General features: G+C 42.7%; 1 protein-coding gene across 3 annotated transcripts in view; it reads right to left on the bottom strand.

Annotated features, from left to right (window-relative positions):
- Positions 1-16589, bottom strand: part of RGL3 (ral guanine nucleotide dissociation stimulator like 3) — a 139298-nt gene that overhangs the window by 12384 nt on the left and 110325 nt on the right. For all 3 annotated transcript variants that reach the window (XM_073622683.1, XM_073622684.1, XM_073622685.1), the window contains 6 exons: positions 10122-10154; positions 9913-10034; positions 9039-9128; positions 4073-4208; positions 3799-3990; positions 1830-1944 (listed from right to left, as the gene is read on the bottom strand). In XM_073622683.1, coding sequence (XP_073478784.1) covers positions 1830-1944; positions 3799-3990; positions 4073-4208; positions 9039-9128; positions 9913-10034; positions 10122-10154 — 688 coding nt within the window. The remainder of the gene's footprint in view (positions 1-1829; positions 1945-3798; positions 3991-4072; positions 4209-9038; positions 9129-9912; positions 10035-10121; positions 10155-16589) is intronic.

The following is a 16589-nucleotide window of genomic DNA, read 5'->3' as shown; positions in this document are numbered from 1 at the left end:
AATGTTCCTCCAGTATTTTTTGATAACATACTGCATTCATCTTGCCATCAATTTTGACCAAATTTCCTGTGCCTTTGTAGCTCACACATCCCCAAAACATCAGCGATCCACCTCCGTGTTTCACAGTAGGAATGGTGTACCTTCCATCATAGGCCTTGTTGACTCCTCTCCAAATGTAGTGTTTATGGTTGTGGCCAAAAAAAAATTTTGGTCTCATCACTCCAAATGACTTTGTGCCAGAAGGTTTGAAGCTTGTCTCTGTGCTGTTTGGCGTATTGTAAGCGGGATACTTTGTTGCATTTGCATAGCAATGACTTTCTTCTGGGGACTCGACCATGCAGCCCATCTTTCTTCAAGTGCCTCCTTATTGTGCATCTTGAAACAGCCACGACACATGTTTTCAGAGAGTCCTGTATTTCACCTGAAGTTATTTGTGGGGTTTTTCTTTGTATCCCGAACAATTTTCCTGGCAGTTCTGGCTGAAATTTTAGTTGGTCTACATGACCGTGGTTTGGTTTCAACAGAACCCCTCATTTTCCACTTCTTGATTAGAGTTTGAACACTGCTGATTGGCATTCATAATTCCTTGGATATCTTTTTATATCCCTTTCCTGTTTTATACCTCTTTCCACAGATCCTTTGACAATTCTTTTGCTTTCCCCATGACTCAGAATCCAGAAACGTCAGTTCAGCACTGGATGAAAGATGCAAGGGTCTGTCAGGAGTCCAGAAACTCATTGACCTTTTATACACACACACTAATTACAAGCAAACAGATCACAGATGAGGATGGTTACCTTTAATAGCCATTCAAACCTCTTTGTGTCAACTTGTGTGCATGTTATCAGGCCAAAATCACCAGGGTATGTAAACTTTTGATCAGGGTCATTTGGGCAGTTTCTTTTGCCAATATGATTTAAAAAGAGTAAACACAGTTGATAATAAATGGCTTCAGCCAAACACTAACCATGAGTGAAAGAAATGTTTTTGTGTTATCATTCATATTCTCTGAAAAATGGCCAAGAAATCATAAATTCTGCCAGGGTATGTAAACTTATGAGCACAACTGTACATTATGATTAACAAAGCCATCATATTCTGATTATACCAGTAAAAAATCCAGAATCCATTGCATTTCTTCAACTTTTATTGCATCATCTATAAAAACATCACAGACAGTGTGGGGTACAGCTGAAAGATAACGTGTTTCGCACTACCGTTAACACTTACTCATAATTATGAGTAAGCACTAAGTGTAGCGTGAAACATGTTAACTTTCAGCTGTACCCCACACTGTCTGTGATGTTTTTATAAATGATGCAATAAAGGTTGACAAAGTGCAGCGGATTCCGGATTTTTTCCTTCTTGTGCAAATTGGCCACCGCCACTGCTCCACCTGCTTCCTTGTCCCATGCTGAGCAATTGCCCTGCTGTATTCTAAACAAAGGCAGTCGACTGCTTAGCATGGGTCCCATTTAGAGAATGCTTTGCATTTTCTTAATGAATGCATAGCATTCTGTGATTGGACGAGATGGAGAGAGTGTGATGTCACCGCCCCCTCTTCACCTTGTCCAGTCATTTATTGAGAAAATGCAAAGTGTTCCCTAAAGGGTACAAAGCGGCCAACCTCTTGTATTCAGAGTGCAGCAGGGTAATCGCTCAGCACAGGACCTGGAGTAGTGGAGTCCACTTCAGTCATTTCCAGTTTCCAGGAGGATCAGCCAGTTATGGTATATACATAGTCATATTGGTCCAAGCTGGACCATCGTAACTGTATAAAATATCCATACGTGAAATTCTTCTTTAATAAAATATAGCTTCATCCTTACCTTTACCCTCTGGTAGTAGCTGTACCAACTGGAAGTCATCAGGGCCATAGGATTCTATGTTGTGTTTATGGAGAGCCCGCTGTATGACTACCCGAGACTTGTCCTGACTGGTGAGCTGGAGAGGAACAGTACATACACATATATTAATATTAATAGAAATATATCATCTCACTTAAAGTTTTATGTATTTTATCAGGGGTCTCCAAACTTTTCAGTACAAGGGCCACGTTGTATATTTTACAAATATTAACAGGTCAAAAAAAAAAAAAAAATTTTTTTTTACAAATGAATGAATAAAATGTAAATTATTACGTTTAATTTTAGCCTTTTTGGAATCGACATGATATGATTCAGAACAACTGAAAAAGAACTTCAGTAAAACAAAGCAAAAAAATTATTCGAAAAAACATCCATCAAGGTCCCCTTCAGAGCCCCCCTTACATCACAGTCCCCATCAAATTCTGCTCTTGCATCAGAGTGCAATTTACATCAGAGTTCCCCCTTACATCTGGTTCCCCATCAGAGTCCCCCTTTGCAATAGGATCCTCATTGGAGTCCGGGTCCTGTTTTATGTCAGAATCCCACCTTGCGTCAGGTTCCCCATCAGAGTCCCCCCTTACCTCAGGGTGCCCCCTGGGGAACCTGCACTGGAAACCAAAGGGAGGGAGGTAGTGGATGTTGGTGAGAAGCGGAGACCATAGGCTGACCTGAAGACTTGTGAAAGCAGCCATTGACTTTAGCTGATAAAATCAGTGCCCAGATTTAGCCCGCGGGCCATAGTTTGGAGATGCCTGCTTTATATGTAAGTACATTTTACCAAAAAAGAAGGTATCATTTATTTCTCAAATGCCCTTTGCAGTAAGAATAGTTCAGAAAGTGATGGCTGTGGGGCTAAGGCTGGGCATACACTTGCCAATTTGCAGGCAACTTCAACCACTTTCGAGGAACTGGGAATCGAACATATGATTGAATGAAGTTGCCTGAATCCAAGCAGTCTACCACCTATGAGTTCGAGCTGTCACCTGAATTCAGTTGATTGTACTGGACTATATATTGACAGCTTATACATAGTTGACAGATAATACAGGTCATTGAAAAATAATTTGAAACCAGAAAACTTTCACATTCGAACGCTTGGAGTTTCAATTTCAGTTCAGTGAAAACTGGTTGAAATTGCTGAAAAGTTTCCACATGTATAGCCAGCTTTGGAATATGCACTTTGAAAACCGAAAAGTCAATTAGCTCACCTCTGAGAATTTCGTATGGTCTTGATTCCCACCACAAACCATGCATAGTGCAGCTGACAGCAGCTTCAAGAAAGAAGTGGAATGCTGGGGATGTCTGATGGCTTGGTTTTACCAAAATATTACACCCGACCTGAAGTGGACCTTCACCCAATAAAATAACCTTTTTCCTCCTGGCTCTTCCCTCTCCAACAATTAGTAACGATTCCTTATTTTGAAATGGTTGCTGACCTTCTTTATGCTGCATCAAGGTAAGTATAACTTAGCGCCCACCGCCTGCTACATCCTAGGAAGTCCACGTTACATATCCCAGGAGGCAATTGTACTGATGGGCGCATGTGTGTTGGAGCACATGTGTGCAGATATAACAGGTCTTCATGGCTTGGACAGAGCCTTCCTACACATCTACACACGTGCTAGGGTTTCCCTGCACATGCATGCAGACCACAGATATCAAGGTCCCAGATAACAGCTTTGTCTGTGCATGTACAGGAAACCACTGTGCATGCACAGATGTGCCACAGGTCCATGCCAGGTCCTAAAGACCTGACAGAGGCCTTTGCCACATCTACATAGCGTACAGTATGTGCAAGATAAATAAAGCTGGGAGCTGAATCAAAGATCAGGGGAGAATTAAAGACTGAGGGACTGAAGTGCCTCTTGAATGAAAATGAAATATTAAAAAAATGAGAACGAATGCCCAAGAACTGTCATGGAGTTCTTACCAGTATACTCTTGTACAAATTCCCATGAGTGTTCTCCATGCTAACCCGGATAATACAAAGGTCAGCGATTTGCTGGTTGTACACTGGGAGTGATGGGGAGACTGGGGAACGGGGTGAAGAGACAGATCGGAGAGCTTCCTCTCGTCCTGGCGTGCTGGGCGGAGTCAGAACTTCCTGTGTGCTTCCTCTGTCCTGTAATGACCATATCGCAATGACAGAAAATTGACGCAAAATACTAAATGTCATCACAGAGTTCTGTATCGCATGCAGTTACCTTATTGGTGGCCGTCTCTGCAGGACACAGAGCTGCTATAAGTCCTTCATCAATCTCACAGCTGCTGCAGGATCCCGACGGAGACACACGATCCCCATTCATCTTAGGGCTAAACACTTCAGAACCTAATAACAAGCTGAGCATAAAACAGAACATGTACAGAACAAGAGATAAATAAAATAGCCACACTATACAGGCAAGAATACAACAATGACTTGTGTAATGATGAGCCACAAGACAAGAAGAGTGTTCAGTGAGAGGACACGAGAAGGGTGTGAGTGGGCTCAATGGAAGGACAGGAGATAAGGTAGTGAGTGGGCTCAGTGGAAGGATAGGAGATAAGGGGGTGAGTGGGCTTAGTGGAAGGACAGGAGATACGGTAGTGAGCGGGGTCAGTGGAAGGACAAGAGATAAGGAGGTGAGTGGGGCTAGTGGAAGGTCAGGAGATAAGGTAGTGAGTGGGCTCAATGGAAGGACAGCAGATAAGGGGGTGAGTGGGCCAGTGGAAGGTCAGGAGATAAGGGGGTGAGTGGGGCCAGTGGAAGGTCAGGAGATAAGGGGGTGAGGTGGTTAGTGGACTCAGTGGCAGGACAAGAGATAAGGTGGTGAGTGGACCCAGTGCTAGGACAGGGGATAAGGTGGATAATGGACTCAGTGGAAGAACAGGAGATAAGGTGGTGAGTGGACCCAGTGCAAGGACAGGAGATAAGGGGGTGAGTGGACCCAGTGCAAGGACAGGGGATAAGGTGGTTAGTGGACTTTGTGGAAGGACAGGAGATAAGGTGGTTAGTGGACTTTGTGGAAGGACAGGAGATAAGGTGGTTAGTGGGCTTACTGGAAGGACAGAAGATAAGGTGGTGAGTGGGCTCAGTGGAAGGACAGGACATAAGGTGATGAGTGGACCCAGTGGAAGAACAGGAGATAAGGTGGTGAGTGGGCCCAAAGGAAGAACAGGAGATAAGGTGGTGAGTGTGCCCAGTGGAAGAACAGGAGATAAGGTGGTGAGTGGGCTCAGTGGAAGGACAGGAGATAAGGGGGTGAGTGGGCCCAGGGAGAGGACAGGAGATAAAGGAGTGAGTGGGCCCATTGAAAGGACAGGAGATAAGGTGGTGAGTGGGCTCAGTGGGAGAACAAGAGATAAGGATGTGAGTGGGCTCAGTGGGAGTACAAGAGATAGGATGGTGAGTGGGCCCAGTGGAAGAATAGGAGATAATGTTGTAAGTGGGCCAAGTGGAAGGACAGGAGATAATGTTGTGAGTGGGCCCAGTGGAAGGACAGGAGATAAGGGGGTGAGTGGGCCCAGTGGGAGGACAGGAGATAAAGTAGTGAGTGGGCCCAGTAGAAGGACTGGAGGTAAGGTGGAGAGTGGCCCCAGTGGAAGGACAGGAGATAATGTTGTGAGTGGGCCCAGTGGAAGGACAGGAGATAAGGGGGTGAGTGGGCCCAGTGGGAGGACAGGAGATAAAGTAGTGAGTGGGCCCAGTAGAAGGACTGGAGGTAAGGTGGAGAGTGGCCCCAGTGGAAGGACAGGAGATAAGGGGGGTGAGTGGGCCCAGTGGAAGGACAGGAGAATAGGTTGTGAGTGGACCCTGTGGGAGGACAGGAAAAAAGAGTGGGCCCTGATATTGTGCAAATTATAGGGGAGTGTGATTGCATTGAGGGAGCAGGAAAATGGGGGTAAGAGGCACATAGGGGTCATATGAGTAGACAAGCATTAAAAGTTTTTAAACCCTGATGCCCAACCTATGATTCTTTGGTACTTACCGTGCAGCCCCTGTGCCCCAGCAGCTAGTATGAAATGTGATCTATGAATAATGGGGGAGCAGATCAATCAATCATCTGCCCATCCTCCATTCATTTATGAAAGCTGTAATACGGCTTCTATGAATGGTGGAGCTGAGCAGAAAAGAGTGCTCATCTGTGCCCACCCTAATGAGTGGCTGTGACAACTCTTAGTTCTATTAATCCCTGCCACACCAGACGGCAGGGGGGGGAGGGGGGGGGGGAGCGTGGACAGAGGAATATTTTAACTAAAACAAGAGGCATCAGTACAAGTTACACATGCTACTGAATGTACGTTATGTCCCTTGTGCTGATTTTTAAGTTTTTTACTTACAGGTTTTTTACTACAGGTTTTAATACGTTTTTGGCAAGTGAAAGAAAACAAATCCAGAACCTCATACAACCTCCATCCAGTAGAAAGGGCTCCAGGGTTTGTGTCTGATATAGAGAAAACAAACTTTTTGTTTCTTTAGATCTTAAAAAAATCTGGATGGGTCCTGGAGACCTAATTTTTAGATGTAGCTGTCCACAAGCCTTTATAGCTGACTGATGCTTAGGGCTTTCTCCTTCTTTCTCTCTCTGCTGTGGGAGCCAGCCTTCTGCTGAGTGAAAAGTCTGAACACTGATAGAGCACTGAAAAGATCCAAGTGCTCCCTGTTTGCTTTGGAGGAACCCATTAGGTAACACCCTGTTAGCCAGAAACTGACCTAGCTTTTTTGTGTAATGCTATGCTCAAAGCTCTTCTGCGTTGAAACCATCTTTGTTTGCTGATTTGCTGTCTTAAAATACAGGACAAACCTGCTTAAACTGTTCCTGGGTGTCCTTGCCTTGTGCATAGTTTATTACTGCCATCACCAGCTGAGCACGTTATATCTATCTATATATAGATATAGATCTATATCTATCTATCTATCTATCTATCTATCTATCTATCTATCTATCTATCTATCTATCTATCTATCTATCTATCTATCTATCTATCTATCTATCTAGATAGATATAGATATGTAGCACCCTGATGTTTAGGCAAGGTTGCCCCTAAATTTACCTCGCTTCCTCGCTCTCAGGCTTAAAAGCTCAAATTATTGTTTCTGCAAACTTTGAGACATAGTTTTCTAAGCAGGGGGGAGAAGAAGCACCCTGATGTTTAGGCAGGGTTGCTCCTAAATTTACCTCCCAGGTGTAGTTACCTTGGCTCATTGTTAGGGATCAATTGAGTTGACCCTAAGTCTGGAATTGCTGCACTTCTCTCTTCTGCCGCTAGGTGGCTGGGTACCTAGTGACATTAGATAAGACAAGGGCAAAGCAAGGACAGATTAGGAGTATATGGGGTACCGCAGCCAATGGACAGGGGTTTTCTTAAATCTATTGGCCTGCTGGGAGAACCTATATATTTGGGTGGAGTCAGGTGACCAGGGTTCTGTGCCACCTAGACGGCTGTCTGGGTGGACGTGTGTTGTACTGCCCGGGCTGCTAGGCTGGGGTTTGGGCCTATCCCAGGCACATCTGGCTGCTAGGCTGTCTGAAGGCCTATCCAGAAGCAAGAGAGCAGCGTAGGGTTGGGACTGCGGCTTGCAGTCCAACCAGAAGTGACAGTTCTGCCAGCCGGAGGTAGAGGGGAAGCTGTCGCCACTAAGGGACCAACCACCTTATTACCAGGGACCACAGTGAGTAGTTGAAGCAAGTACCGGAGCAGTGTTCTCACCAACCGGGGATGGCGAAGAATTGGGAAACTTCAGCAGGTGTCAAGCCAGGGACCCAGCAGGCCAGTGGGGTGAAGCTTTAGAAGTATCTGGAGTGCCAAGTTAGGGACCCAGCAGAGAAGCGGGGGTGACACTTGAGTAAGATACTTAAGTGAAGATTGGAAGAGCTCAAGAGATTCGGTGGCAGCGAATCAGCAATTCTAGTGACAGAGACTGGCTGGGAGCTCAGTGGGTTGAGAACCTACAAGAAGTGACTGTAGAGAAAGTAAAGGAGTTTGTTACAATTTGTGTTAGGAACTGTTCTAAGACTGTTGCCATAGGAGACAGCACTCCTACACATGCAGATGTGGTGTCTTGCTGGATGCCTTTTCCTGCATGGCTATCTACCTGTAGAAGTCTCTGATTGTCTGCTAATTAATATTGCATCTACCTAAGGGTGTCCTGGCCCTAACCCTCTCTCCCAAAGTTCTGTTCAAAAGAAATAAAATCTCTTTGCATTCAAGAAGTGTCTGGCGCCCATCAATCTATCTTGTATTACACCCACTGTGCCTTACAACCCATCCTATACAGAAGGATGTCAGCAGCTCTTGGCTCTTGAGGTTCTTATTAGACTAAAGGAGGCCTGGGATCTATAACAACTTCAACTCTTCTGGGAAGGCTGTCCACAAGGTTTAGGAGTGTGTCTATGGGAATGTTTGACCATTCTTCCAGAAGCGCATTTGTGAGGTCAGGCACTGATGTTGGACAAGCAGACCTGGCTCGCAGTCTCCGCTCTAATTCATCCAAAAGGTGTTCTATGGGGTTGAGGTCAGGCCAGTCAATTTCCTCCACCCCAAACTCGCTCATCCATGTCTTTATGGATCTTGCTTTATGCACTGGTGCGCAGTCATGTTGGAACAGGAAGGGGCCATCCCCAAACAAAGTTGGGAGAATTAAATTGTCCAAAATGTCTTGGTATGCTGACGCCTTAAGAGTTCCTTTCACTGAAACTAAGGAGCCAAGCCCAACCCCTGGAAAACAACCCCACACTATAATCTCCCCTCCACCAAATGATTTGGACCAGTGCACAAAGCAAGGTCCATAAAGACATGGATGAGTGAGTTTGGGGTGGAGGAACTTAACTGGCCTGCACAGAGTCCTGACTCCAACCCGATAGAACACCTTTGGGATGAATTTGGGCGGAGACTCTGAAGAAATGTGCTTCTGGAAGAATGGTCAAACTTTTCCATAGACACACTCCTAAACCTTGTGGACAGTCTTCCCAGAAGAGTTGAAGCTGGTATAGCTGCTAAGGGTGGGCCAACTCAATATTGAACCCTATGCCATTAAAGTTCATATGCGTGTAAAGGCAGGTGTATCAATACTTTTGACAATATAGTGTGTGTGTATATATATATATATATATATATATATATATATATATATATATATATATTACACACACATACACAGTTGAATTAAAGCATGCATGGAGAACTTACGAGCTAAACCTCTTGGTCAGTTTCCTGCGGATGCGAGGGGAGTTTGGACAGGAATCTGCTGGCGGCTCAATAGTGCGAGAAATTCTGTAGCTGTAAGCACAGGGAATAAAAGAGTTTGAAAATACTATCTTACATTATGCCACCTGATTGCACTGCTGGAACCCTTGTTAAAAGAGTGGGGTTTCCAGGTACGGGGGAGCATGTGACCTTTCATATATAATAGTACCCAGGCCTCAGCATCTAATCACTTATACTAGTACAGTGAAACCTTGGATTACGAGCATAATCCGTTCCAGGAGACTGCTTGTAATCCAAAGCACTCTCATATCAAAGTGAGTTTCCCCATAGAAGTCAATGGAAGCGAAGATAATTCGTTCTGCATTGACTTCTATTACATGCAATACTGCATGTGGCCAGAGGTGGGGGGCGCCGGAGAGCCTCGGAAATACTCGGGGACAGCTCGGCTAAACTCGGAAAGGCTCGGAAACACTCGGGAACTGAGTATTTCCGAGTGTTCCCGAGTATTTCCGAACGGCTCCGAACCGTTCCGAGTGTCCCAAGCGCCCCCACACCTCTGGCCAAATGTGGTACTGTACACCCCATTAGCTTGAATTCTGTTCGTTTTGCGAGACAACACTCGCAAACCGAGTCAGAATTTAAAAAAAAAAAGTTGCCCATCTTTCAAAACACTCGTTAACCGCGTTACTCGTAAACCATGGTTCCACTGTACTATGCAAAAGTACATCCATTGATTAAAGTATACATAAGAGGGTGATTTTTCTTTTTTATTTACTTACCTTTGAATATACAAAAAAAAAAGAAATAAGACTATAAGTTATAAAGGTAATTAAGAGAGTTTTCTAGGTCTTCTCACCTTTGGTCCTCGGTCAGCTGACGATGCATGTAAAAAGCTTGTAAGATTTCAGGCTTTGGCGTCAGGACATAGTGGCGACAGGTAAGCTGTAGCTTCTGAATCTTGGCCAGTACTTCGTATTCCTAGTAAGGCAAGAGTGTAAGCTCTTGGATCAAAGCTGCTGTTGGCAGCCTTCTTAGTGTAAACATATCTTAATGCTGCACACTCACCTTTCTCCTCTTCTCAAAGTTTATAAGCCCACCCTGTAAAATGATAAATAGCAGATGAACTTATTTATAAAGCATCAGTATACACTCAATAGCCACTTTATTAAACACTGTTGAAACCCAGAAACAGAAATGTAATATGTTGCAATTTACCAGCCCTGAAATGTGCTGGCTGTATTTGTTACTGTATTCGTTAGCTCAGCGAAACGGGCCCCCCTACAATCAGCACAAATAATAACTCAAGTGTGTTTCTTTAGTGCTACGTTTGTGCTGTTTTGTGCTGTTAAAATTTACATTTGAGCTGCTTTTATTTTTATGATATCAGCAATTGTTTTTTTCCAGACTATGACATCACCCAGCCCCTCTACAACAGCCAAAGGACACAAAACCGGGCTCGTTGGTTAGTGCTAGGTTTGTGCTGGTTTGTGTTGTTTAAATTTCCATTTTATCTTTTATCGTTTTTGCGTTATTAATGATTTATTAAAGGTCATCAAAGGTCACTTAGCCCCCCTACAGCACCCAAAAGACTCAAAACCGGGCTCGTTGGTTAGTGCTATGTTTGTGCTGCTAAAATGTTTATTTGTGCTTAGTTTTTTAGTTATAACAGTTTTTTTTTGTTTTATCAAACCCCACCCACTTTGCCCCCCTACAATTAGCACAAATAAAAACTCAAGTGTGTTTCTTTAGTGCTATGTTTGTGCTGTTATGCTATAAAAATTTACATTTGTGCATGCTTCTTTTTTTTTAGATATAAGCAATTGTTTTTCCCATACTATGACATCACCTAGCCCCCCTACAACAGCCAAATGACACGTAACTGGGCTGGTTGGTTAGTGCCATGTTTGTGCTGGTTTGTGCCGTTTAAATCTCCGTTCTAACTTTTATCGTTTTTGTGTTATTAATGATATATTAAAGGTCACCAAAGGTCACTCAGCCTCCCTACAACACCCAAAAGACATGAAACTGGGCTGGTTAGTTAGTGCTTCATTTGGGCTGGTTTATGACATTTACATTTCTGTTTTATCCCTTATCGTTTTTGCATTATTAATGATTTATTAAAGGTCACCAAAGGTCACTTAGCCCCCCTACAGCACCCAAAAGACACAAAACTGGGCTCGTTGGTTAGTACTACGTTTGTGCTGCTAAAATTTTTATTTGTGCAGTTATGCTTTTCTTAGTTATAACAGCTTTTTTTTGTTTAATCAAACCCCACCCACTTTGCCCCCCATGTTATTAAATCTTAAAAACATATATACCATTTGTTAGTGCTATGTTTGTAGCAATTGTTTTTTCCAGATGATGACATCACCCAGCCCCCCTACAACAGCAAAAAAAAATAAAAATGAAAGTGGGCTGGTTGGTTAGTGCCGCGTTTGTGCTGGTTTGTGTCATTTTACTATCCATTCTATCTCCTTCTGTTTTTCAGTTATTATTGATTTAAAATTGATTGATTATCGATTAAAGGTCACCAAAGCTCACCCAGCCCCCCTACAAGAGACAAAAGACACGGAACCGAGCTGGTTGATGCTGAAATTGTGCTGGTTTGCGCTGTTTAAATCTCAGTTCTACTGCTTTTTGTTTTTCAGTTATTTATTGTTTATTAAAGGTTATTAAAGGTCACCCCGTATAGCATGCAAAAGGCTGTTTTTGTACCAGTTGAGGTGTTAATATATTTTATATATTATATTATATAAGTGATCTAATATTATATATTAATATTATTTGTGGTGCTTTATTTTTTTAGTTTTAACTGTTTTTTCTTCAACCCAGTACCCAATTTGACTCAAATCTGACTGGTTTGCTAAGGCCTTAGATCATGCATTTGTTTGTGTGGTTTATATAATTGATCTACTGTATGTGCCCACCAGAGTGCCTCTTTACGTCATATGCACCCACCAGAGTGCCTCTTTACGTCATATGCACCCACCAGAGTGCCTCTTTACGTCATGTGCACCCAGCAGAGTGATTCTTTATGTCATATGCGCCCACCAGAGTGATTCTTTATGTCATATGCGCCCACCAGAGTGCCTCTTTACATCATATGCGCCCACCAGAGGGATTCTTTATGTCATATGCGCCCACCAGAGTGCCTCTTTACATCATATGCGCCCACCAGAGTGCCGCTTTACATCATATGCGCCCACCAGAGGGATTCTTTATGTCATATGCGCCCACCAGAGTGCTTCTTTACATCATATGCGCTCACAAAAGTGCCTCTTTACGGCATATGCGCCCACCAAAGTGCCTCTTTACATCATATGCGCCCACCAGAGTTCCTCTTTACGGCATATGCGCCCACCAAAGTGCCTCTTTACGTCATATGCACCCACCAGAGTGCCTCTTTACATCATATGCACCCACCAGAGTGCCTCTTTACATCATATGCACCCACCAGAGGGATTCTTTATGTCATATGCGCCCACCAGAGTGCCTCTTTACGGCATATGCGCCCACCAGAGTAAATCTTTATGTCATATGCCCCCACCAGAGTGCCTCTTTACATCATATGCACCCACCAGAGTGCCTCTTTACGGCATATGCGCCCACCAGAGTGATTCTTTATGTCATATGCGCCCACCAGAGTGCCTCTTTACATCATATGCGCCCACCAGAGGGATTCTTTATGTCATATGCGCCCACCAGAGTGCCTCTTTACATCATATGCGCCCACCAGAGTGCCGCTTTACATCATATGCGCCCACCAGAGGGATTCTTTATGTCATATGCGCCCACCAGAGTGCTTCTTTACATCATATGCGCTCACAAAAGTGCCTCTTTACGGCATATGCGCCCACCAAAGTGCCTCTTTACATCATATGCGCCCACCAGAGTTCCTCTTTACGGCATATGCGCCCACCAAAGTGCCTCTTTACGTCATATGCACCCACCAGAGTGCCTCTTTACATCATATGCACCCACCAGAGTGCCTCTTTACATCATATGCACCCACCAGAGGGATTCTTTATGTCATATGCGCCCACCAGAGTGCCTCTTTACGGCATATGCGCCCACCAGAGTAAATCTTTATGTCATATGCCCCCACCAGAGTGCCTCTTTACATCATATGCACCCACCAGAGTGCCTCTTTACGGCATATGCGCCCACCAGAGTGATTCTTTATGTCATATGCGCCCACCAGAGGGGCTCTTTACGTCATATGCGCCCAACAGAGTGCCTCTTTACGTCATATACGCCCAGCACATTGCCTTTTTACATCATATGCGCCCATCAGAGGGATTCTTTATGTCATATGCGCCCACCAGAGTTCCTCTTTATGTCATATGCGCCCACCAGAGTGCCTCTTTACATCATATGCACCCACCAGAGGGATTGTTTATGTCATATGGGCCCACCAGAGTGCCTCTTTACGTCATTTGCGCCCACCAATGTGCCTCTTTACATTATATGCGCCCACCAGAGGGATTCTTTATGTCATATGCGCCCACCAGAGGGATTCTTTACGTCATATGCGCCCCCCAGAGTGCACCTATAAATCCCATCCAAGTGAACAGCATACCTGCACATATCCAGTAAGGCACAGCACAGGCGGGATATGGGAGAAGGGAGGAGCTGCAGGAGGTGGGGGTTGGCAGAAGGAACGAGCTGCAGGGTCGGGAGCTGGGCGTAGAAACTTACAAGGGGGCAGGGAGCACATGTGATGTCACTGGTTGCTGGAACACCGGCGGTCCCAGCAACGAATGACTGCTGAGCAGCAGGGATTGTGCACTGCAGACTGGTGAGCTGATGGTCCGGACACGGGTATCACTCAGTCCATGTCCAGACCGCGGTCCGCCATTTATTGAAGGCTGCTCTAAACATTTCCAACCAGCGCATGCACAGTACAGCTACTTGGAGATTTTGATAAGTTTGAGATCTTTGACAGAACAAATCTTTAGTTTTAGAGAAATTGCACATTATATTTTACATTGTCACCTCAAGTCCTGCCCACTTTGCACCCCATGTTATTCAATTTTAAATGTAAATGTACCATTCATTTGTGCTATATTTCTGCTTAAAAATATTGCATATGGCAGTTTGGTTTCTGAGATACAGTATTATATCTTAATATCACCCCCCCCCCCCCCCCCCGTCTTGCACCCCGTGTAACAGTAAAAGCTACAGCTGTTGCAACCCTATACAGTACTTGAATATTCTCCATGCATCATTGTGTTCAACACGGCACAACCTGAGTTGCTGATCATCTGGTCATCTGGTTTTAACTCTCGTCTATATTTACAGTATATACATATATATATATATATTTCTCACATACATTTGTGTAACGTGTTGAATTGTAGAATTTCCACATTCTGGGCTAGCATTTGCAATTCTCTTACAGTTCACCTTTTAGTGAATAGACCAGTTAAAGTCAGAACAAAGAGGTTCCCAGTCTGGTAACTGTACTCCAATTTTTTTTTTATTTAAATTTATGCCCAATGTACCCTTGTGTGTAGGCAGTCAAGGGTTTAATGATTTCAGTATATTGCTACAGGGATTTAAAATTCTGGCTAACCCAGAACACAGTGTGTACATATTAGACATGTGCACTGCCGAAAAATGTGTTCGTTTTCATTTCATTTGTTTTTCTGGGGGTTTTTTTTCGTTTTTCGAGTCATTTATTATAATCACAATTCGTAAATTTGAAAATTCGAAAATAAGAAAGAAAATTCAAAAATTCAAAAGAATAACTAACTAACTAATGATAACTAACTATCAAATTATAGGTATTGGAATTTCCTTTCAAATTTGTCTGTTAGTGAATGTAACAAATACGAATTTATCCGAAGTTACGAATTATCTGAAATAACGAATGCCGCATCTAAACAAATAGAACGAAACAAATTAATAATAATGATAATAAAACGTTTTTATTATTATTATTGTTATTTATTATTATTAATTTGTTTTGCTCCATTCGTTTAGATACAGCATGCGTTATTTCGGATAATTCGTAACTTCGGATAAATTCCTACTCGTTACGTTCACTAACAGCCAAATTTGAAAGGAAATTCCAATACCTATAATTTAATAGTTAGTAAAAGTGAAGTTATTATTAGTTAGTTATCATTTCAGATTTTCGAATGTTCGGGTTTTTGGATTTTCGAATTTTCAAATTTACGAATTTTTAAATATTCGGAAAAATTCGTTAAACAAGTTTTCCTTAATTCGGATATTTCCGAATTAACTAATTTGTCGAAAATCGTTAAAGAACAAATTCGGAAGGAAACAAATTGCACATGTCTAATACATATGGTTGCATCACTAACAAGCACAAAAAAAGTAAAAATAAGTAATAAATTAATAAAAGTAAATTTTCCAAAAAAAGAATAAACCCACAGACCCTATCTTGTTTGTAACCCGTGGGACTGCCTGTATCTTCCAAACCAAACTGGCACAGATGTTAATTTTTGTACAAATTAACACAAACGCAGCACAAAAGAATGGTGTATTTGTTATAGTATCTAATAACATGGTCTGCAAAGTGGGTGGGGTTTGATCAAATAAACACAAACTATTACAACTAAAAAAATCAAAGCAGCACAAAAATAATTTAAACGGCACAAACGTGGCACTAACCAACCAGCCCGATTTCATTTCTTTTGGCTGTTGTTGGGTGATATCTAGAAAAAAACTATTGCTAATATCCTAAAAATAAAAGCAGCACATATGTAAATTTTGTGGCACAAAACAGCACAAACGTAGCACGAAAGAAACACACTTGAGTTTTTATTTGTGCTGATTGTAGGGGGGGGGGCAAAGTGGGTGGGGTTTGATAAAAAAAACAAAAAAAAGAAGCTGTTATAACTAAAACACCATAACAGCACAAATGAAAATTTAGGCAGCACAAATGTAGCACTAACCAACGAGCCCAGTTTAGTGTCTTTTGGGTGTTGTAGGGGGGCTGAGTGACCTTTGGTGACCTTTAATAAATCATTAATAATGCAAAAATGATAAAAGATAGAACAGTGATGTAAACAGCACAAACCAGCACAAACGGGCTGGGTGATGTCATAGTCTGGAATAAACAGTCGCTAATATCTTAAAAATTAAAGCATGCACAAATTAAAATTTTTACGGCACAAAACAGCACAAACGTAGCACTAAAGAAACACACTTGAGTTCTTATTTGTGCTGATTGTAGAGGGGCCAGCTTCGCTGAGCTGTATTTGTTTTCTTTTTTTTTTTAGTCATTTTCTCCTTGTTTTCACCTGGTGATCCTGCCAGTAAAGCTGGCCATACACTAAAAGAATTTAGTTTGAAAACTAGATTTTCGGGAACAGTCGTTCAATTTTTTAATCGTTAGTGGGATCACAACGACATTCATTTTTGACCACAGTGACAAGAAATTCGAAGGAGCAGGATGGAAATTTTTTCTTGTATAAATGGATTTCTAACAGTAAATGTGGTTTTCATTCAGGAAATTACATTCATTTCAAAATCAAATGTTAAAAACAAATAACACGTTTAAGT

Source organism: Aquarana catesbeiana, linkage group LG03 (genome assembly GCF_042186555.1).
Source record: "Aquarana catesbeiana isolate 2022-GZ linkage group LG03, ASM4218655v1, whole genome shotgun sequence".
NCBI lineage: Eukaryota > Metazoa > Chordata > Amphibia > Anura > Ranidae > Aquarana > Aquarana catesbeiana.
Note: the sequence above shows the minus strand (reverse complement) of the source record. Positions and strands in the feature narration are given on the sequence as shown.